The 24,485-nt window shown below is 38.7% G+C and overlaps 1 protein-coding gene and 1 long non-coding RNA gene across 2 annotated transcripts; both read left to right on the top strand.

The window, feature by feature from the left end:
• The first annotated feature begins 574 nt into the window (after window positions 1-574).
• LOC128743239 (uncharacterized) lies at window positions 575-9,877 on the top strand. The gene is made up of 6 exons (XR_008412291.1): window positions 575-674; window positions 750-1,116; window positions 1,188-1,634; window positions 8,306-8,399; window positions 8,452-9,158; window positions 9,341-9,877. It is a non-coding gene; the product is annotated as an uncharacterized LOC128743239 (long non-coding RNA).
• A 511-nt stretch (window positions 9,878-10,388) lies between these two features.
• On the top strand, window positions 10,389-19,134 carry LOC128742465 (ethanolaminephosphotransferase 1). The gene is made up of 6 exons (XM_053838836.1): window positions 10,389-10,805; window positions 12,953-13,021; window positions 16,281-16,733; window positions 16,795-17,130; window positions 17,186-17,362; window positions 17,905-19,134. Exons 1-6 carry the CDS (start codon window positions 10,725-10,727, stop codon window positions 17,974-17,976), a joined length of 1,188 nt encoding a protein of 395 aa, XP_053694811.1. The 5' UTR covers window positions 10,389-10,724; the 3' UTR covers window positions 17,977-19,134.
• Window positions 19,135-24,485: the final 5,351 nt, after the last annotated feature.

The raw sequence follows: 24,485 nt of genomic DNA, 5'->3' as shown, positions 1-24,485 counted from the left end.
ATCGCACTTTGGATGGAATATTGTCAATTGCAAGAATAATTGTACCGTCCAAAGTGCGATATCGCTCATAAAAGTGCTATTTTGCATTAGATCGTTTCGATATCTTCGGCGCACTTATTGCTTGGAAGATAACGAAAAAGTGCGCCGAAGATACCGAAACGATTTAATGCAAAATAACACTTTTATGAGCGATATCGCACTTTGGATGGTACAATTTTCCTTGCAATTGACAATACAATTTTCCTTGCAATTGACAATACCGAAACGATTTAATGCAAAATAGCACTTTTATGAGCGATTTCGCACTTTGGATGGTACAATTTTCCTTGCAATCAACAATATTTTTTTACCAACAAATTCGACCAGCCCGATTTCGAGCAGTTTCTTGCGGTTTTCAATTCTATACACGCTCGTTCAGGATAACTCTAAATAGAGTAAAATGTACTCAGTTTCGTACTTTCATGCAAAATGTCAAAAAATGAGTAGCTTAAAATAACAAAAGTGAGTAGAATTTTACTCAGTTTCTTTAATTTCTCACTTGGCCTATTATGAGTAACCGTGCAAGCGCGTTGTAAAAAAATAAATGAAATGAAAAGGCAAAGAAAGCCATCAGTGAAGTGAAAATAGATGCAGCAGATGTAGTACTGCATAAAAATCATTTCTCAAGTTGCAAGGTAAGTAAGCTGGAATGCTTTAAATTAAAATTACATTGTTTTTTCGAAAACCGGCCTTATGTTTTTATTCGACAGATTTCGCAGCCGGCTACTGGAAAAATTGCTACAACCTTGACTCAAAGTCGCTATCAACGGCTTTCCATTCCGGGTGGTGATATTTTTTGTATTTATCTGACATGCTACCAAAGCATTGCCGACCCCGGCAATCCGGAGGTAATCAAGGAATACGAATAGCAGGAGAGGCGGAACTCACGGCCTGTTAAAATAAACGGCTGATAAAAAGCAGAAACAGAAAAGGGAAGGAAAAGCTGCTGTAAAGCAAAAGGTAAAAAGCCGCTGCCGATGAAAAGAATGCACCGGTAAACTGTTGTCCAAATCAAAAATTTGTATCGGTAATTCACTTATGCCACATTCGCAGCATGCAATCCAGGTAATTGGCAGGGTGAGTTGTAAATTGTTACTTATTCCTCTGGAGATTGTTATTTATTTATTTCACTATTTTTTCATGATTAGATGTGACAACTTTCCTGAACAAAAGCTTGACCTGACTTCACAATCGGCATGAGCATTCATGGCAGTGGCAAGTAACCGAATGGTGTTAGCAGTAAAATTTTCTAAAACTGCTGGTTGATCATCTATAGACAATTGCCGGTGAAGTAAGAAAAAAATATCGTTTCCGGCTTATGCGGTTTGATCTGTATTTCGGACAACTGCAGAATATCTTCTAAGTAATTTTAATTTGCCATCTGACAAATAACTTGGAATGCTTATTGTAGCTCACAACATTAGACACAAGATAAGAATGAAAGGCCGTTGTTTTCAGGAGCACGGCGCCGGTGCTGTTTCCGACGATATGCCATTACGTTTTCGCCCTCAGCGTTTACCTTCTATTTAGCAGAGTATGTCACCAATCCAATACCACCAATCGAAATCCCGCTGAGAATCAAAACGGTGCTTAATGTAAGTACACTTTAGTGCAATATAAATATTATTAGATGTGTCTTGGCTAGAGCGTTATGCGTATATGGTATTGGCCACTTCCATTTGATTGTCGTAGGTGGTCAATCTATACCTATAAAGAAGGATTTCTGTCTGTCTGTCCTGTGTTCCTTATAGAATCAAAAACTACTGAACCAATCGGCGTGAAAATTTGCATGTAGAGGTTTTTGGGGCCAGGAAAGGTTTTAGTGATGGTTAGAGACCCCTCCCCCCACTAAGAGGGGGGGCTCCCATACAAATGAAACACAAATTTCTGCATAACTCGAGAACTAATCAAGCAAATAGAACCAAATTTGGCATGTGGGTGTTTTCGGTGACAAGAATTTATTCTAGGGTAATTTGAGACCCCTCCCCTCTTTATAAGGGGAATTATAACTCCTCTCCCCTTTAACAGGGGGGGGTTTCCATACAAATTTCCTCATAACTCGAGAACTAATCAAGCAAATGGAACCAAATTTGGCATGTGAAAGTTTTCGAGGGCAAGAAAATTTTCTATGTTGAATTAGGACCCCTCCTCACTTTAAGAGGGGGGGGCTCCTGTACAAATGAAATACCAATTTCCTCATAACTCGAGAACTAATCAAGCAAATGGAACCAAATTTGGCATGTGTGTTTTTGGAGACAAAATTTTTTTCTATGATGAATTGGGACCCCTCCCCACTTTAAGTGGGGGGGGTGCTCCTATACAAACGAAATACAAATTTCCTTATAACTCGAGAGCTAATGCAGCAAATGGAACCAAATTTGGCATGTAGGTGTTTTTGGAGGCAAGAATTTTTTCTATGATGAATAAGAACCTCTCCCCACTTTAGGAGGGGGGCTCCTATACAAATGAAATACAAATTTCCTCATAACTCGAGAACTAATCAAGCAAATAGAACCAAATTTGGCATGTGGGTGTTTTCGGTGACAAGAATTTATTCTATGGTAAATTGAGACCCCTCCCTCTTTATAAGGGGAATTGTAACTCCTCTCCCCTTTAAGAGGGGGGGCTTCCATACAAATTTCCTCATAACTCGAGAACTAATCAAGCAAATGGAACCAAATTTGGCATGTGAAGGTTTTCGAGGGCAGGAAAATTTTCTACGGTGAATTAGGACCCCTCCCCACTCTAAGAGGGGGGGCTCCTGTACAAATGAAATACAAATTTCCTCATAACTCGAGAACTAATCAAGCGAATTGAACCAAATTTGGCATATGTGTGTTTTTGGAGACAATTTTTTTTTCAATGATGAATTGGGACCCCTCCCCACTTTAGGAGGGGGGGTCCTATACAAACGAAATACAAATTTCCTCATAACTCGAGAACTAATCCAGCAAATGGAACCAAATTTGGCGTGTAGGTGTTTTTGGAGGCAAGAATTTTTTCTGTGATGAATTAGGACCTCTTCCCACATTAGGAGGGGGGACTCCAATACAAATGAAATACAAATTTCCCCATAACTCGAGAACTAATCAAGCAAATAGAACCAAATTCGGCATGTGGAGGTTTTTGGAGGCAAAAATATTTTCTACGGTGAATTAGGATCCTTCCACACTTCAAGAGGGGGGGCTTCTACATAAATGAAATACAAATTTCCTCATAATTCGAGAACTAATCAAGCAAATGGAACCATATTTGGCATGTAGGTGTTTTTGGAGGCAACCATTTTACCCATTATGAATTAGGACTTCTTACCTTTTTAGGAGGGGGGGGGGGCTCCCATTCAAACGAAATACAAATTTGCTCATAACTTTAGAACTAATCAAGCAAATGGAACCAAATTTGGCATGTGAGAGTTTTAGATGGCAGAATTTTTTTTTCTGTGGTGTATTACGATCCCTTTCCCTTTTAAGAGGGTGGGCTCGCATACAAATGAAATACAAATTTCCTTATAATTTGAGTACTAATCAAGCAAATGGAACCAAATTTAGCATGTAGGAGATTTTTGAGTCTTGAATTTATTTTATGATAGTTAGAGACCTCTCACCCCTGTGGTAGGGGGATATGGACTCTCATACAAATAAAACAGAATGCTGAATGCTGAATTTTCGAATTCGCTTCCTACCCATGCGATTTAAAATTTACTGCCAGAATTTATCTCGGGGTGCTATAGTTTTGTGTGCACTTGAAAGAAAAAAAATGTTATAAATAAGCATCCTAAAGTATTCAAAAATTGTATTCTAGTGGCAAAATGTTATAAGAAATCGATGTTAATCATTGTTTTAAGCTGATTAATACGGTGGTTCTTCAATGAACTCAAAGGGCTTTTTAGGTGAAGGACTACTATCTACGTGAATGATGAAATAAAAAAAATAGTCGCGTATAAAATTAAGCGCTCCTTCAGGGAACGCTCCCAGCGGTCATGCAAGAAAGCTCTAGGAAGAACAAAATAAAAAAAATCTGGACTTACTCACAAAGGGCTTAAGATATCCCCTAACGGAATCTAAAATACTTCAGAATCAAAGAAAAGAAGCTGGGAAAATCCGAAGCAGGTCCGTCCAAGAGTTCAGAATGTAAAATTGAACCAGGAATGCTCACCACTTCCAGGGGCACCCAATATACCTGGCGCACCCGATTCAAATACAGAGATCAAAACGGGAAAGGGATTTTTGAAATTCTCTGATATTGTGGACTGGCTATTAGAAACCAAAACCTGAAACTAAATAAAAAAGAAAACTTTTCCATTTAAATTCTACTATTTATATTTTTTCGCGATAGATATGTATTTCGCCTACGACTTGCAGGCTTCTTCAGTGTCTGTTTTCGAACTGAAGCCTGCAAGTCGTAGGTTTTTTAAACAATTACTGAATATCTATAACAGCAACGCATTCACGCTTTGTAAAATTTTTCTTAATTCAAGTAACGATCTTCAACTTAATCACATAACGAAGGAGTACTACTTATTTCTTCCGAATAGACCTCGACACCATTCAAGCTAGTAGAATAAATGAAGAGGACCTTTGTATCGCTTCAATATATATCCTTCCGTCAGCACGGATTGAGCAGAAGCTACTTTATGATATTGCAGATTTGCTTCCCGCACCTTCTCTAATATTGGGAGATTTTAATTCTCAATAATCTATCTTCTTCGATTAATAACCTGATGGACGACTGGTGGCACAAAGAGTGCTCAGAACTGTACATGCGAAAGTCTTCGATGTACATATAAGGACTTTCGAAAACACGGTTCGATGTATCTGCTCATAAAGTACGAGGTTATTGAGAGGCATATGAAGAGCTTAATGAAAGTAAAACAAACGCGGATATTGACGCTAGTTCATGGACAGATTGTCGAGAGAAAAAGTGATGACAACTCTGTAACCCTACTAAATGCATGTGGTATCATAATGCTACGAACGAAAGCGCGGAGTATTCCAACTGATGGATTCTCGATTTTGTCTTTTTGGTCCGGATTTTGTTCCGACTCAGAAATCGTTTTGCAATCCCTTCTATTACACATGAACCTCTGTTTTGACGTAGGACTACGTCTTTGTTTACTACACTGGGACTGGGTAGCACTTTGTGAAATCGAAAATAGAAGTGTAACGTTTGAATGAAAGATTACAAATGCTAATAACCAGGGCCCGACATCGTCGAAACAAATAAATGAAGCTGATCTTCTCTTACCTTCGCTTCATCATGAAGCGACTTGCTTCATTTGTTGAACAGAACGTTTCAAGTAAGCTTCAATTGAAGTTGGTGAATGTTTCAATGGACGACGACTGAAAGTCAGGCACGATTTGTCGATATTGAACGGGTTAATTATAATATGCGTTGCATTATAAGAAATGTTACTCAAATTCAATTCATTTGCATTCAAAATTGTTGGCCTACTTCTGAATATTTGATAGAAAAGTACAAATGAAAAGTTAAAACCGATAGTCATGATGAAGTGAACCCCGTCTCACTGAAGCTGACTGAAGCCAGTCTGAAAGCGAAGCGGTGCTGTTTCAGTTAAAACCGAAGCTTCATTGCTTCATTGTTGTGTAACGCTATGCAATTGAAGGTGACGTCGGGCCCTGCTAATAACCTCTAAACTACTGAACAAAACTGAACAATTTATATGCCGTTGGATAGATAAAATGACCAGCAATTTTTTAGGGGGTAAGAGCAATTTTAAGGGGAGCGTAAGAGGGGGGGGGCGATTTTACAAATGAAATTCAAATTTCCTCAAAACTCGAGAACTAATCAAGCAAATGGAACCAAATTTGGAATGTAGGGTTTTCAGAAGGCAGAAATTTTTTCTATGGTAAATTAAGACCCCTCCCCTCGTTAGGACGGGGGGGGGGGGTGGCATACAAGTAATATTCAAATTTTCTCAACTCAAGAACTATTCGAGCAAAAGGAACCAAAATTAGCTTGTGGGGGTTTTTGGAGGTAAGATCCCAAGTAACCACGAAGCTTTATATCAATTCAATTGCATTATCGACATATCGTTATTTTTAGCTTGTTTGCGAAAAAATATAAAAACATCAATTCGGCCGGAGCGTCAAAAGACAAAAATAAATATATTTTCATATTTATTTTTTTAAAACCGCAGATTCTAGCAGCTTCTCAGGCTATGCGTTACTCGATTATTTACGATGAATGAATTGTTTTGTTTTACATTTTAAATGTTACCTTTCATGAGACTCGAACCGGGTTGCGTATCCCTGCATCGTTTATTTGCTGGCGCCTTTGATATCTCAACCACAGCTGTTATAGATGAGTTGGGTTGTAATTAGTCGTACTTAACCATCGTAGTTCGGTTTATTAAATTAAATTAAAAGAGATAGCGGCTGTTAGGTGAAACAGAGCATGAGTAGTGGCCGTAAATAAGCAAAAACGAAGTCAGGTATAAGCATTTTATTAACACTTACGGTACATTTTAAAGATTTGTCCAAATATTGCTTTTAATAATGCTAATTTACGGTAATGCTTAAACGCATTAGCGATGTTTATATAAGTGTTATAACCATACGAAATGCTGATATGCCGCTGTCTGGTATTAGCGATGCCGAGCTACAGCCAATATGGGGTTATGCGTTAATGCTTGCGGTTTTACTTGGGATGTTTTTCTATGGTGTACTGAGACCCCTTCTTCTAAGAGGAGGGGCCCCCGTACAAATGAAATACAAATTTCCTCATAACTCTAGAACTAATCAAGCAAATGAAACCAAATTTGGCATGTGGGGGTTCTAGAAAGCAGGAATATTTTCTATGGTATAATGAGATCCATCCGTTTTTTATAAGGGGGGGGGGGGATTTTTTCTATGGTAGATTAAAACCTTTGCTTTCTTTAAGAAGGGGAGATCCCATACAAATGAAATACAAATTTTTTAATAACTCGAGAACTAATCAAGCAAATGGTACCAAATTTGGCGTGTGGGGTTTTTTGGAGCCATGAATTTATTTTGAATTTATTCATTTTATGATGCTTTGAGACTCCTCACCCCTGTGGTAGGAGGATAATTCATTCGCCAAAGAAGGACAGCAAAAATGTGCGAAATGTAAACAAAACTATTGCTCTCCTTCTTTTGCGTAAACGAAAGAAAAAGCACGGTAGTGTTGCAAGAAGAGTGCCAGATTTTGGTTTTTGGTGGTCTTGTTATTGACTAATGTTTTATGGATGAGCCTAAAATTTCTCAAGTTCGATTAGTTTTTGAATGACGTAAAAATTTCTGTTTTATTTGTATGATGGTCCTTATCCCCCTACTATAGGGGTGAGGATCCTCAAACCATGATAAAAAAAGTTCCTGCCTCCAAAAACCTTCACATGCCAAATTTGGTTCTTTTTTCTTGATTAGTTCTGAAGTTATGAAGAAATTTGTATTTCATTTATATGGGAGTCTCCGCTCATAATTACCCTCTTAAAGAGGGGAGGGGTCTCAATTCACCATAGAAAAAATTCTTGTCTCCAAAAACACCCACATGCCAAATTTTGTTCCATTTGCTTGATTAGTTCTCGAGTTATGCAGAAATTTGTGTTTCATTTGTTTGTATGGTTTGTATTGTCCCCTCTTAGTTAAGGGAGGGGTCTCTATCCATCATAAGAACCTTCCCCGGCCCCAAAAACCCCTACATGCAAGTTTTCACGCCGATCGGTTCACTAGTTTTCGATTCTATAAGAAACATACAGACTGTCGAGTGGCTCAGTACAGCGCGGAGAGGTGTGGAGGAGTCTATGCCGCTGCATGGATATGTTTCTTCGGAATAGATAACACACGAGTATTCGTCCAGAGTCTACATTTATCAAACACTTATCTTAACATAGCGACTAGTTAAAATTATGTACACTATTTACACCGAACGACGTGCACGATTTGGCATCTAAATACCTACTGACTATAAGGCATCTGAATGCCTACTGACTTTCAACTCACTCTTGCTGCTGCTGTTCAGACAGCAATGGCGCGCGAACTGATGCGCTTGGGTTAGCAGTAATTCACCGTTGGTTCACAGCGAGTCGACGCTTAGTACTGGTTGGAGTATTCCAACACAGACAGATAGACAGAAATCCATTTTTATAGATATAGAAAATGTATAGATATAGATCCAAAGAGTAACAAAATGTTGGCCTGATATAATCTAAAAAAACTTATCAGAACAATACTACTCATAAATCTAAAATCTACTACAGAACAATACTTACTCATCAATTTCGTTTTAGATCAAGCCACCAACGAGCAGAAAACTGTCATGAAATCGCACCCAATGAGTCCCAGCGCAAGACAAATCCGCTTATTGCTTTGTGACACTCTCCAGTGAGTTATTCCGGATGTCAAAAAAAAGAATTTTCTTATTTTTCCTTTTCAGATAGAGGAAAATTGCGCAACCTATCGCACAAATACCCGGGTTTACTATCAGGCTACACAATCGATCGATGCCAACGGAGGCCAGAGGATGCTTTGATACGATACCGAATTACTCACAGCTCATAGCGTCGTTCGGATAGCTGTGCATAGAGTATTGCGAAAGATTCTGACGCCAGGCTGATGATACTCCCAAATCATTTCTTTCTTTTCTACAAAGTTCGCTTTTTGGGAAGCATCATATAGTGGATTCCGTTTTTTAATGCGATCGTTCGCTCTCAGACGAACTTCAACAATCCAGAAACCGTAGATTTAATCATCCCTTACTTGGAGTATCCGGTGTAAATGTCCGAGGCATCTAAGACAGCTTGGGGTAACCTAGCAGATCCACTACAATGGACAACGGCTAATGCTAAGATCTGCGATGACAACAAAGATACACTTTTACTGAACGCAAAATTATGCGAGAAATTGGAAGAAGCTTGAAATAGCTACAGTACGGTACATTCACAGAAATTTGCCCCGTCGATTGAAGATGGTAAAGAACCAGATTCCTATATTGGAATTTTCGAAAAGATTAGGCGAAAATTGGCAATAAGCTGAAATCAAAGCAAATTCTTGATCTTAATCGAAGTTGCAAAAGCCAATCATGGGAAAATGCAAGAATTGGAAACAAATCTCTTTATAAATTCGGATTCTTGTCCACATGACGTAAGTATCAACTAATTTAACTATTTGCGGTGAACAGATGGTAACATTTAAGATGTATTGCTATATTACCGTGATTTCGGTGTTATAATAATGTTGCATCGAAAGTAATGGGTTACCTGTTGCACCGTAGAACATTAAGAGTTGAATTCATATTTTACATTCCATTCTTATTTCATTCACAGAAACATCGAATGCTGTACATTTTTCGCGGTGAACGTGGCAAGGACTTCATGACGAACTCCCTTGTTTACGATCAGGGAAGCGGTGAATTATCCAGCATGATACCAGAAAACGACTTGAAAACTGTATGCTACTATCGGCTGGAAAAAGGATGAAATTTAGTGTTTGACAAGTCTTAGTAAGGACAAGGAACCTCTCGGCATACTCGGCAACTCGTTTTGGCTCGGCTCACAAATCCATAGTAAATATTTTCGTACTTGATCGGAAACAGCTGAAAGAGTTTTACAGCTAGCTTTCCTAATCTTTAAATCAGACAGTGCAGATTGTGAAACTTAACCAGCAAATCTTTCACCGTGCCCGCCAGAAGAAAATTTTAACCCGAATAGAATCACCAAGAAGTGGCAACGATGCGGACACGGAGGCTTCTAATATCAGCTCGCTCAGTAGCGCACGGCTTACTGACAGTGAAATAAAATAGCAAATGAACAATTTTTTTTCTTTAGGTTGTACCACATAATCACTCAAATTTTAATTGAAAATAAATAAAACTTTATTGTACGTATTCTTTTTTAGATATGTATTTTTCGAAATCCATTTTAGTTTTCCTCTTCAAAATAACAGAAACGGGTAAAAGCTACTCAGTTTGGTTAATTCATGCAGAATGAGAAGTGAGTAAGAAGTACTCAGGTTTTGCCATGTAGCTGCGCTACTCAAAAATGAGTAACAGCATAACCACTCTATTCAGAGTAGATCCACTTTTAACGAAAATGAGTACAATTTTACTCTATTTAGAGTTTAAATAAACGAGCGTGTAGAATTAACAGAAGGGCGAATGTCGAAATGTAAACAAAACGGGTGAGAGCTATTTTTTGCTGGACCAGCATATGAAAATCAACCCTCACTCGGTTTGTTTACGCTTGCGACATTCGCGCTTTTGTTAATTCTATCTTCAATTTAAACTGTTTTCAGAATAATCTGGCATCTCTGATTCTGACTGTTGTCCACTGTCAGACTCGCCCGCTGTGAATGCTGATGTGCGCTTATTGAAAACAGTGCATTGCGTGATGTTATTCTTAAAATAGTGTTCTGAAGATAAATCAATGAATATTAAGAATATATTGATTATATTTATTGTGGGTTTCAGTAGTAATCAGTAGGGACTGTTTTCTGATTTATATTCGTTCGATTGCACGCCTTGCGTTTTTATTCAACATATAGGCTTATCGCTTACAAAGTTGCAATCTTTTCATGATACCGGTAACTCGTTCGTATTCCGAATAGCTTCGATTTTATTGGATTCCGCAAAACTAATGCAGCAAAACTCGCGATCTTAAAGAATCACTACAGTTCCAGTTTTCAGTTATATATTATCGTTAGTAGCATCAAATGATGGCGAAAGACAAAAACGAAGTTATGCCCAATGGCTATTTAACCAAAGAACACCTTGCCGGATTTGATACTTACAAGGTAAGTGGTCATGAAAATAGAGTAATTTTGGTAAATTTGACATTGATAGGAAACGAAATAGTTATGTAAGCAATATTTCTGATTGATAATTAGTTTGGAAAAAATAATTCTAGGAAGTTATTTGATTGGCTATATGTATACGTGTACCTCATCTACGCTCTAAGGATTCGGTCTCTTTATAGGTACACCTCTCGGTGCTAAGTTATAAATTATTATCGATTGAATATGCTAAATTGAAGATGTGAGATTGTTTTTATACTAAAACAAAACTACCTGTAGTTTTCAAAAGGTCGCATAATGAACCCTATTGTGTGGTTTATGAGGGTCTCACAGTTGGCCTCGAGGTAAGACGCTGGTCTAATAAGCCAGTCGTCGTATGTTCGAATCTCGGCTGGGAGAGGCTGTTAGAGTCAATAGGATCGTAGCACTAACCCCGCACTGTCCTGTATTCTAAAAGCTGGATGCGAAGTCTGTCGTATAAAAACCGAATTGGACTTGGGGTTAGACCTTGAAATTAGAATTAGACTTCAACTTAAATTTAGATTTAGTCCTATTAAATTTAAACGTAGACATGGTCTTGCGTCTTGGCTATGCCATGACTGGTCGACCTCCATACTTGCAGTACCAACATTTGCTCGATGATGATTAAAGATATACCTTTATTACAACTCAAATATCATGTTCAATTGATATTAAACGGATTCCTAAAACTACAGTCGTCCTAAATTGCTGTTCAGTAATAATCTGTTAATAGCCTTAAAAACAAATTTTTTGCCCTGTAAATAATTGCATAGGATAACTTAAACAGCCAAGCGGTGGTTTCAATCCCTTGCCAATCTGCCAAGTGTTATTGTAGCACCCATCTACAATCGCTCAATTTTTCATGAAAATTTCAGCTGTAAATTATGGAATTTGACCGGTGTTATCACAACACAATACTCTTTAAAATGACAATGTTCAGGCTCGCAAACAGAATAAACGTTGATTTTCTTTTCATATCTTCTTAAGATTCAAACACGCGCCATTAATTTTTGGAATTTCAAATGCAGTTTTTATGTTTGAAACAAAAGATATGTTTACGAAAATTTATCATTGTGTTCCTTGCGTCTGTCAGAACACAATGATAAATTTTTGTGAACATTTCTGTTGCTTGTAGCATTTAAAAATATTTTGATATCCCAGGAATCAATGACGCTTGTTTGAACCTTTATAAATGCGATTGAAATATCGACTTTGTGTAGGAAATATTCGCGTATTGGATTAGATCAGAATTTATGTAAATAGACTAAAGTTGTGAAAATTCAAGCAGTCGGATGATTACTATATGGTTGTAAGGTGGTCTGGTTGTAGCTGAGGTTATATGACCTTTTATTGGAAAGAGCCCCACTTGATTTGATTTTTGATCTTCGATATTGCGACTCGATATGCATCCCGAAAAAAAAACCATACCACGAAGATAAAAATTATTGTAACAGTAGGATACAAAATACAGTAAAAACAATAAAATTTACCGTCAGAAAAGATAACCAAACCATCAAACTTATTGTTGTCCACCATAACTTTCATGGTTTTCAGAGATTCTACCATAAAAATAACGGGTTGTTGAGTATCTTAACAATAAAAAAATCTAGTTTTTCGAGAACAAAAATTTTCATTTACAGTAAAAGTTATCTTCCTTTTATGATAATTTTTTTAGACGAAAAAACAAAATATAATTAAAAAATGCAGCAAATTTATGATGAAATATGACCAATTCTATAGCATAAAATAAGAAACAAAAATACGAATAAAATTTGAATTTGACGCTCCTTTACAATAAATTTACCATAAGTTTTAATGTTCACAATAAAAGCTGCTGTAGGTGCATTGTTTCTACTACAAAATTTAATGTAAATTTTTTTTCGGGATCCCACTTCCTTTTCTGCTGACAGAATAAGCCTTCCGGTCTTTGAACAACTTGTTTTACTGGATTAATATGCTGGGTACCATCTATTACATGGATCATTTCATTTTTAGGTTTTTGTTTGTGGCAATTTAGGTTTACAATTTATTAGTTTAACTTATTGGATTATTCTTGGTGTTCTTGGATCATAGAAAGTTAAAGAAACGTGAAGTAAACTTCATATTGTTTTTATTTCTCATTTCAGTACAGCGCGCGGGATACGTCGCCTTTAAGCATCTACTTAATGCACCCATTTTGGAATTGGCTTGTAGAGGTTAGTAAATTTTACCTGTACCAAAAAAAACTAGAATTTATGTTTTATAAAACGGCGCAAAGCCAATTCACATACCAAGAATTGCCACGCTCACACTACTTACCGGATCTACGCCCCTTGGAATATAGTGAGGTGGGAGAACTTGCAAAAATAAATTATAGTTACAATACCAATTGATGAACATCCCTCATGAACATACATTTGTAGGTGCTTGTAGAATAGAATCAAAATTAATAAATATTCGTTCTGTTTCCAACGGTTGTCTTAATCACTACATTTGACGACAGGAAAAATTTGTTAGAAAAATTGAAGATTTTTACTGCGGAAAGATTTTCAAGCTTTATGTCGAATTTGGTGGATTAGGATGGTATTTAATTTGGTACGTATATAGTAATACAGATTAAAAAAAAAAAAAGATTCATTACGATTAAAACAACTTTCTAATGGTAAATTGTTGAAATATGGGGAATCTGCGATAATAAAATAAATGGTTTTGAGACCTGGAAAACGACCCGTGCAAGACTCGAAAGGTTCGGGACAAAGATTCGGGATGATCTTCAGAGTGTCAGTGAAACTCAAAGGAAAAATGGAGAATATATATCGGTTCAAAGTGGAAAGTTAAATTTCCTAGCATTGATAAGGTAGTTGTGAAGAATTTCGTAAAGAAAAACAAATTATGTTGCACCTTTCATCCAGATTTACACTTTGCAGCTCGTCGACAAGCAACACGTTTGCTTTTGCAAAATCTTACCTCCATTGGTAAGATTTTGCAAAAGCAAACGTGTTCCTTGTCGACGACGAATTTCATTCAATCGGCATGTAACGGGTGGCAACTAAAATTTTGGAATTTTTTCGAGGCCCGTATACACAACAACAAACGAGCTCAGAGAGAAAAGAGAGTGTGAATGTGTTAGCTCTCTCTTTCCTCTTTCTGCCAGTATTTTTTGTTTTGTTTATGCTTGCCAAGTTTTGCTCAAAATGGCGTCAAAACGAGACGCATTTCGCGACCGCGTAGTACACTTCTATGAGTTGCACAAAGATCTCGGCAAAAAACATACGGTACAACATTTTGAAAGTGAAAATGTTGCGGCTTCGGCTAATTGCCATATCCTAAGATCCCCAACAACTACACGCAAGCAAGGTAGTGGAAGACCAGCCAAAATTATGGACGCAGAAGGAATTCGTTCTCTTTCAACAACAAGGATGCCGTTAGCCAGCAGGATGCCGTAAAAAAGTTCAACTGTTTCCTCCAGTGCAAAACATTGAAAAGTGTCCGAATAAAGTGCCGAAAGAACAGATTTCAACGCTGGTTGATAAAAAAAAATATTCCGGAAAATGCTTTGTTTTGGACGACGAAAGTTACTTCCCTCTTTCGAAGACGCACATTCCCGGAAATGATCGAGACTATTCCATCTCCAAACATAAAACATAAGTTGGAACAAAAAGTGATGCTGTACCTACATTGCCATTTTCGAGAGAGGTATTTCTAAGTCATGGTTCAAGCTCTCTGGTTTGGCTATCAATTAGGATATGTACCAGAACCAATGTTTGAAGAAAATTTTAAACCCGTTTTTACAAAAACATGCAGATGGACAATACGTGTTTTCGCCGGATCATCGCAATACGCAAAAAAAAAACAATCGTTCCTGAATACCCATTCGATCCCATTTGTACCCAAAAACGACAACCCGACAAATCTGCCCCAGAGTCGCCCAATCGAAGATTTCTTCGGGATTTGGAGCTCCTTGGTGTACAAAAATAACTGGAGAGCCACCAATTGTAAATAGTTGATTGGTAGAATCAAAAGATGCATTCGCAACGTTGACATGACAATGTACAATGTTTCTGTTCCGTCATCAAACGGAAGCTTCGCCGAACAGCCGATTATGGACCGTTTTCAAATGTTCACTAATTTTTTTTTTCAACAATGGACAATGTATCTTTAATTTCAGTAGACCATATCTTCTTCAAGTTTTTTTGTCTTTTTTGACAGCTTGAGAAATTAATTCCAAAAATTTAGTTGCCACCCGTTAAACTATGCGAAATGTGTTTTGAATAAAAATGTAATTACATGTAATTACATCTGATGAACCGCTTTGATTCGGGTATGAATGCTACTAATAATGTAATAACTAACTCACTTCCACTACCAGCACCAGCAGTATTATTACCGAATGTGCCACTAAGTAATCCTGTACATCTAACTAAAACAGATTCTTTTGCTGGGCCGCGGTCAAAGTGAATGAAGAAACCACCATCATACTTGAACGATTATAACTTAAATCTTTAATTTCGAATGATTAATACAATAATAATGTAAAAAGAAGGCAGAGATGTAGGATCGAGTTACCATTGAAACTAATAAACATTTATTCTGTTTCCAACTTTCTAACGATTGTCTTAGTCACTACAATACTATTTGCCTGCTTTGTCGACAAGAGCCCGTATGAATAAAACTCATGTTAACTCTCATGTAAAGATTATGGAAGACTGTTTTATTCATATGGCCTAATGCTTCCATTGGTTTTGGATTTTATCACGAACATTGCTTGAGAAACCGCAGAACGTGTTATTCGTATATTAAGCGATGCTGTGAAGCGTGAATGTAGTATGTTGGTCATTAGTTATACGTGAATTGAACCTCTGCTCTGAAGTCTCTGCTTTCTCGTGATAATATCGCTTACTGATGCTCGGTGCATATATTCAATTTGCGAATTCCCGAGATTGAGACAGACCTTGTACAATGCATCACAAAACTATACTGCCTCTGAAGCGAGCCTTGAACGAACAAATTAATGTGGGAGGAACTGTGAGTTCTAATTTTAAAGTTTAAACCAAGACGGTGTCATTTTGAAACTAACTGAATTGGTTATTATCCAGAATGTGTAAGTAAAATATAGTTCTTTCTAAAATAACTTTTCAAGTCGGCAAAAGGCCGCATTTGCTGGAATACTGGTTGTGTACTTTTTTGTCCAGAAAACTTTACGTGGGTACCAACGCGAAACTCGGCTCGAAAGGCGAAACCTCAGGCGCTAGGCATCTGCTATTAACTAGGTCAACTAGGAACTTAATTCGTTTGACTTTGTGTAAGCCATCAGAACTTGGGTTGATTCATTCTTGGTTTAGGTCTCTCTCCGACGCGCAACTCATGTTCTGCCGGAAAGATGGAAAAAGTAGTCGCTAGTATACACTTGATAACATTCATTTGCTAGAAGTATGGATAATGATTAAAGCTACTTTTTCTATTCAAATGTTTCAGTACTTTCCAAAATGGGTCGCACCCAATTTGATGACTTTTGCCGGGTTCTTATTTACGGTGTTGAACTTCGTCATGCTGTCATGGTACGACTGGAGCTTTTGGGCAAGCACTGATCGTCCTGGTTACAGTCCGATCCCCGACTGGTTCTGGGTCCTAGCGGCAGTCAATATTTTCCTAGCATACACACTGGATGGAATCGATGGGAAACAAGCACGGCGGATAGGTCTCTCTGGACCGCTGGGAGAGCTATTTGATCACGGGTTGGATTCCTACACGGCGTTCTTCATTCCAGCTTGCCTGTACAGCATTTTCGGAAGAGGCGAACTATCGGTACCCCCCATTCGTATGTACTACATAATGTGGACAATATTTTTCAGCTTTTATTTGTCGCACTGGGAAAAGTACAATACCGGAGTCTTGTACCTGCCATGGGGATATGATCTGGGAATGTGGGTAAGTAGTTTTACTGGTAGTCTACGTTGTCGTCCTCTAGTTAACTAGTAATATTTTGAAGGGTTCCGTACTTATGTATCTTGCAACTTGGATGTTTGGGTATCGAATGTGGAAGACTGAGCTTCCCGGAGGTATCTCCGCCGGTCAACTGATGGAGATTTGTTTGCATATTAGTGCTTTGTCTAATCTACCGATGGTATTGTACAACATGTACCGATCCTATAAGGACCGTACTGGTAAACTGCGAACAGCGAAAGAGGCTCTAAGACCACTTTTTACGTACGGAACATTCATGTTCATCTCACTATTGTGGGTTTTCGTGTCACCAAATGACATTATGAGCAGGGACCCACGAGCAGTATATATTCTTAGTGGAACCATTTTTAGCAACATAAGCGTAAGTATTCTAGACAATTTCAAATGCGTGGCATAATTTTTGATTTTTTTCTCAGTGTCGACTGATAGTAGCTCAAATGTCTAACACAATTAGCGAAACTTTCAATTGGATGACCGGGACTCTGTGTGTTGCAGTTTTGCTGAGTATCACAGCACCCGCTATTGAGCGACCACTTCTGTATATTCTAGTCATTGGTTCTACATTAGCTCATTGGCATTATGGAACAATCGTGGTAAGAATTTTCGTACTGTTTTGAGATTCATAAATATTTGTACCCGGGTGTACAAACTTTTATGATTGCGTTTTTTTTTGTTTTTGAGTTGTGGATGAAAAGCTCGAGTATTCCGAAGGTTGATTTGCTTCAAAAACGTTTACCTGCTTCATATCTCAGGAACTAAGCATCATAATGTAAATATTCAGTGGAAATAAAAGTATTTGTGTGATTGCTCTGTGTTTCTGCCGCAGAAAAGATAAACTTTTGTCTATTCGGTCACTGCTAGGGAAACAGGCAGTCTGTTGCCGTCAGTCGCTCCGGCAAGTCTAGTCATTTACCACCACCGGATCTTTCAATTGTAAACTTAACGGCAACGATAATTTTTGTTCCTAAGTTACGGTCGAAGCGAGCTAACAATTAACAACACAACAACACGGATCATTTATTAATACTCTAGCTCAAATTGGCCAAATTTTCCAATTATGCTAAATTGCCGTATGCGTATATCATCATATCATAATAAATAACATGATTTTTATCTGTTTGTCTTTTATTCTAAGGTTCAGCAAATGTGCAAACATTTCAATAGAACGTGTTTTAAGGTTACTAAACCAAAAGAAATCAATCAATGAGATTCAAGTGTAAGCGAAAAAAGTTTGCAGCGTGTTCCGTAAACTCAAGTGCACCGGAAGAGTCAGCATCACATCACATGTAAATGGAGATAAATAGTATTTGTTATAGATAGGGAGCATATACAAGAAAAACGACCACCTCAATTTGTGTTAATAATTTATTGTATTTTCTTGTATTTTTTATTTTAACTTCTTTTCCTTTTAATTGTTTTATTTATTTTCACCGCATTATTTAACCATCGACCAGTGATAGTGTCAGTTTACAGTTCTCGAAATTTAACAGAATACTTCGTATGGTTCAATTATCTTAGCGTATATCCTACTAAAGAAACTATAATATTCCAAAGAATGTCAGCTTTACGGCAGTTCTCGATAGATAAAATGCTTACATCGTTGTATTTTAAGATAAATTTTTGTAGCTGAACAGTATTCAACAGATAACAAGCTTTTGATAGAATTGTCAATACTTAACATCATGACAATAACATAGGTAGCATCAACATAAGAGTTGAAGCACATCTGCTTCGATTAATAATAATTACAATAGAAATCAAACTAAAAATAGATTCTTGACTCCCTCTGTCGCTTTTTTGTTATACCAGCCTTTTCCGCAGTATTTTTCCTATTTCACTGTCTACTAATCATCTAGGCTTAACGTAAGGCGGATAACTGTGATGCAACATAACCAGCTTAAGAAAAATGTTTGTTTTAGTAGTGGAGATTGAATGGAAACAACCAATACTGTACATACATTCATTGTGTCATCCAATTATAAACTAATGAGATGTGTGAACGATTCTTCCTTATCACTGATATCCTCAAAAACTGAACAGGAATTGATAAAGCTGTTTCGCTTTTATGTAGAATGTTCTGTCTGCACAGCTAGCCAGAATTATCGATTACTTTTTATGTAATAGCATTTTATTATTTTAACGACTCAACAGTTGCAGTTTATTGTGTCATATTTCTCGTGAATAATTAAGAACTACTTGTATGAATCCTAAATATCAGCTCGATGTAATGATTTCAAAAAACAAATCACTTCAGATAACGATAAACAAAGACAGGATATTGTATTCATGACAGTTTGAGAAAGTCTCAATTACTTCAAATTAGTGTATGTCAATTCATGTATATCTTAAAGTGATCAAAAAATAAATGGCCAGTATCAAATGAATAATCCGTTTTTTGTTTGAAGAGAAATGAGCCATCCCTTGCCTTGTACCTGCAGTATATTTTTCATATTTACCTGAACAAATTGTTGAAAGCTTGACGACGCTCAAAGAACTAGATGCATCTAAAGGACCAGGGCCAGATAAAATTCCACCTTTATCACTAAAGAGTTTAGCTACTGAATTCGTTAAGCCTTTGCTTTGGCTTTTTAATGTATCTCTTGAATCAGGACGCTTCCAGTCGATGTGGAAAAAATCATATTTGATTCCGATAATTAAATCGGGAAAACGATCAGAAATTAAGGATTACCATGGGATTGCAATGATCTCATGCATCTATAAGCTTTTTGAAACTATTATAAATTTGAAAATATTTGATCATGTGAAAAATCGCATAACTTGCAATCAACACGCGTTTTACAAGGGAGGATCAACTACCACTATTTTAATAGAATTCGTTAACTTCTCACCTTCATAGACAGAGATAGGGCCCTATTCTGTAAGTCACGTCGAGTGTCACTTTGCTCGACTAGTCGACTTTTGGTATTATGTAAGTCACAGGCGACCCGATTTTGTCGAGTAACTCGACTGAGTCCACCGCCAAAAAGCTAGTGACTGAACGGTTAGCAAGTGACGCCTGAGCTAGCTTTGTTTTGGTCGTGCATTGAGCCGCTATGCTGCCCGTTCTTCTTGCACTCGACACTCGACAGTGACTGAGTCGAGCCGAGTTGCTCGACGTGACTTACAGAATAGAGCCCATAATATCGTGTAAACTCTGTACACTGATTTTATTAAAGCTTTTGACAGCTTTCCATCTGCTATTATTCAACCTTAAACGTTTGGGGTTTGAGGCAAAACTCCTAGAATAGATTGAATCTTGCTTGACAAACGGGCTGCAGATTGTTCGATTCACTGGACACCTTTCTGACCCAGTAACATCCGGGGTTCCATAGGGCTCTCATTTAGATCCCTTGCTTTTAATTTTGTTTGTCAATGTCGTTACCCTTGTGTTGAATCATCTCAAAGTATTGATTTATGCTGATGTTATGAAACTATACACCTGAAAATTGCAACACAATTAGACTTTCAAGTATTTCAAGTATTCGACATGTTTTACAACTGGTGAATCAAGCGTCATCTTCATCTGAATATTCATAAATGTAACCTCATAGCATATACAAGAAAACATACGCCAAATGGTTTTAACTGTATTCTTGGAGAACAAGTGACAAGAGAACAAGTGGATCGGCTACAATCGGGGTGGATCCACTTACTAATTTCATGACATCCACCCAAGAACTTGCGTTAAAAAATTCTTTGATTTGATACCTCATTTGCCAAATTACTGAAGAGAATACAAAACGGCAAATTTTCAGTTCCGGTAGAATCGATACCGGATGTTCCGGAGTGTGGGACATGAACTTGCGCTCTACAGGATAGTGTAAGATTCATTATTATTGACCACAAATTATATTGGAGCAGATCAACGAATTCCAGGACTCTCTTCTGCTGGTGTTCGTTGACTTCGAAAAGGCGTTCGGCCGACTCAATCACGAAAACATCTGGGGCGCACTTAGGCGTAGAGGAGTTCTAGCTAAGCTAGTCCATCTCATCGAGGCTCAGTACGTTTGCACAGGTTTTGCACGACGGCGTCTTGTCCGACCCCATAAGGGTTGCTGCTGGCGTGAGACAGGGCTGCATTTTATCACCGCTTCTGTTTCTCATCGTTATGGATGAGGTAGTAGTTGGAGCAATTGACAGTAGACCAAATCGAGGATTGCCTTGGAATCCTCAAACGATGGAGCAGCTAAATGACCTCGATCTAGCCGACGACATTGGCTTGCTCGCACAACGCCGAAACGATATGCAGAGCAAGTTAGATGACCTCTCCGAGAGCTCCCAGGCTGCAGGTCTCACAGTCAATGTAGCTAAAACTAAGTCTATGGTAGTGAACACTGACAATGCCACCAACTTCACAGTAGCGGGACAACAAGTTGAGCAGGTAGCCGCCTTTCAATATCTTGGTAGCCAAACAACGCCCGATGGTGATACTAAGACTGATATAGCCACACGGATCAGGAAGGCCAGGAGTGCATTTGCAGGTCTACGAAACATTTGGCTCTCAAACCAGATCACTCCACGTACGAAAACCCGAATCTTTAATTCAAACGTTAAATCCGTACTGCTGTATGCTTGCGAAACGTGGTGCGTTTCAGCGGAGACTACGCAAAAACTGCAGGTTTTCATTAACCGGTGCCTGCGATACATCATTCGTGCCTGGTGGCCTGATAACTGGATATCCAATGAGGAACTCCATCGTCGGTGTCATCAACGACCGTTAGCCACAGAAATTCGTGAACGTAGGTGGAAGTGGATCGGACACACCTTGAGGAAAGGAGCGAACGAGGTTTGCAGAGAAGCACTCGACTGGAATCCACAAGGAGAGCGTAGAAGAGGCAGACCCGGAGGCTCATGGCGACGCAGCTTAGCCAACGACATCCGGGCTGTAGACGAGAACCTGTCCTGGCGACAGGTAAAAGCCATAGCGGGTAACCGTCAGCAGTGGAGATCTCTGATTTCATCCCCATCCGGACCGGCGGACATTGACACATAAGTAAGTAAGTAAACTAATGAAATGGACAACTTTTGCGCACTCTGTTAAGCAGATTTCAGAGTTTTATTTCTCATGCTACCTATGACGTCAAAAAAATCCCACTGCAGTCTGGAATATCTCCGGGAAAAGGGAAACATAATTTATCAATTTATTTTTTCATTGAAGGCCAATCTAATCTGGTTCTTTTAAGACTAATTGCATAAAAATCGAATGAAAATAAATGCAGATAGAGCCAAAAGTGTAACTGCAAGTACCATCATTTTTGATGTCGGGGACGTAAAAGTAAAAAAAAAGTGACAGAGTCACCCCGTCCTACATATTATCTGAAATTTTTCTTCTCGATTAAAGCTGAACCAGAGTGATTCATTGACATTTTGTCGCTAATCAATTTATAGTTCCACGCGAATTCTCAAAATGACGTCCTCAGAATTTAGTTGTAACAATAAGGGAGCTTATTCGGCTAGATACCGTGCCGTATAGAAATCCGTACACCTAAGAACTAGACAAATTACAATGGTCAATATAAAATTACATATAATCAAGCAAATTCTATTAGGTGTACAGATTTCGAAGCTGTACGGAATTCGATACCACATGGTATTGCACTTACAAATTACAAAATTGTTTATTTGACAGATTCTATGCAGTGAAATATCCGCCATTAGAAATAATTTTAAGTCCCATCTAATCAATTTTACTTTTAATTCCAAGTTAATCGCCATGAACCATAAAAAAGTAGTAAAAGTATCGTAATCCTGCGAATGCTTAGCGTTTGTCAAAACATGTTTTAGGTTCTTGTAGGTATTCTAAAGATTATGACGAAAAACATTATTTTTCATGATTCCAATATCACAGAGAAAACTGAAAGTATTTTCTGATGCTTCTTTAACTGTTCGAATCCAAATTTGAAGTATACAATACGTAAAAGATAATTTTAGTACATCTAACAGCTCAAAAAATATTTCAATAAAATTGATGACAGTATTTAAAACTGAGTAGCTTTATACTGTAAATTTCTGAGTCATCATTTATATGAAAAAATTTCTTCCTGTGGCAGGAGCGGATTCAATCCTTACGACCCGCGCTCGTTAAGGTTGCGGTTGCATAAATCTGACAGATAATCTGTGTCCGCATGTTTCAAGCAGTCGTCTCCATTCAACTCGATCTTGGGCCACTCGTCGCCGGTTTCTCAGTCATCTCAGAAGTCGCAAATCACGTTCGACCTTGTAGAATCATCTTGCACGTTGAGCCCCTCTGTTCTTGGTACCGGTGGGGTTGTTGAAGAAAACTGGGGTCCTATTCTCACAGTCACCTTACCTAATTTTTTTAGGTGAGGTGACAATTTGCGATCCTCACAGTCACCTGGGTGACTCCGCTCACCTGGGTGACAGTACAAATCAAATGGAGCCTGTAAGGTGAGGTGACAGGAAAGTGAAAGAAGTGAGGTGAGGTGAGGTGACTGTGAGAATAGGGCCCCAGTTTTCGTCGCACTGTCGTCCGGCATCCTTATGACGTATCCGGCCAACCGTAACCTATCGACTTTCGCCAGATGTACGATGGGAATCTCTCCAAGCAGTGCTTGTTGCTTGCGGGTCATACGCTTCCGTTTATGTTCCGCAAAATATCGTTCGCAGCACCTTCCGGTTGGTAAACGACTGGATAATGCGGAATATAGACCCCATAGTGGTCGTTAGCCTCTTATCCAGCAACTCCGATCCCGACCTCCTCGTGGTACCGGCCGGAATACGAGCAAACTTAGCGGAGATCGGGTAACCAACCCCGGTGGAAACTAAGGTCGTATACTAACCGGGAAGGAGGTATAGTGAGTCTCGGCACTATAAGATGGCAGCCCCATCGCGAGACTCGGTGGTTTTGCCCCAGTACGGCTGCACACCTAAATTAAACTTAAACTAACAACATTCAAGCATATTCGGAGCGGAATATTCGGCATCGACCTAGGCGACGGAACAAGGACGACGAATGAAGACTCGGGACTTGGAACTGCAGATCGCTCAATTTCGCAGGCTGCGAGTGGGTGCTGACTGATTGAACAGCTGGAACCCCGCAAACTCGGCATCGTAGCTCTGCAGGAAATCTGTCGCAAAGGAGAGAAAGTATGGGAGATCCGTGGCGAAAAGGCCCAGTTTTACCAGAGCGGTGGCGCTACCAATGAACTGGGAACGGGCTTTGTAGTGCTGGGCGGAATGCAGGATCGCGTGATAGATTGGAAGGCGATCAATGAGAGAATGTGTGTATTGAGGATAAAGGGCCGTTTCTTCAATTATAGCATCATGAACGTGCACTGCCCGCACGAAGGTAGACCCGACGATGAGAAAGAAGCGTTCTACGCGAGGCTGGAGGCAACGTACGACAGCTGCTCGTCACGGGGCATCAAGATCGTCATCGGGGATATGAACTCCCAGGTCGGTAGGGAAGAAATGTATAGACCGGTGGTAGGACCCCATAGCCTGCACACCGACACAAACGATAACGGCCAACGATGTATAAACATCGCAGCTTCCCGAGGCCTGGTGATCCGAAGCACCTTTTTCCCGCGCAAGGATATCCACAAAGCCACCTGGAGATCACCTGACCAACGTACAATGAACCAAATTGACCACGTTCTCATAGAGGGCCGGTTTTTCACTAACATCACGAACGTACGCTCCCGTCGGGGTGCGCATATTGATTCTGACCATTACCTAGTAGCAGTACATGTGCGC

Source organism: Sabethes cyaneus, chromosome 3, assembly GCF_943734655.1.
Source record: "Sabethes cyaneus chromosome 3, idSabCyanKW18_F2, whole genome shotgun sequence".
Lineage (NCBI taxonomy): Eukaryota > Metazoa > Arthropoda > Insecta > Diptera > Culicidae > Sabethes > Sabethes cyaneus.
Note: the sequence above shows the minus strand (reverse complement) of the source record. Positions and strands in the feature narration are given on the sequence as shown.

Bases quoted from the DNA above. Each gene is read 5' to 3' on its own strand.
- LOC128742465 (XM_053838836.1), top strand. From the start codon at position 10,725: ATGATGGCGAAAGACAAAAACGAAGTTATGCCCAATGGCTATTTAACC. The intron at 13,022-16,280 runs GTTAGTAAATTT...CAAATGTTTCAG, and splicing joins TTTGGAATTGGCTTGTAGAG to TACTTTCCAAAATGGGTCGC. The intron at 17,363-17,904 runs GTAAGAATTTTC...TTTTATTCTAAG, and splicing joins GGCATTATGGAACAATCGTG to GTTCAGCAAATGTGCAAACA.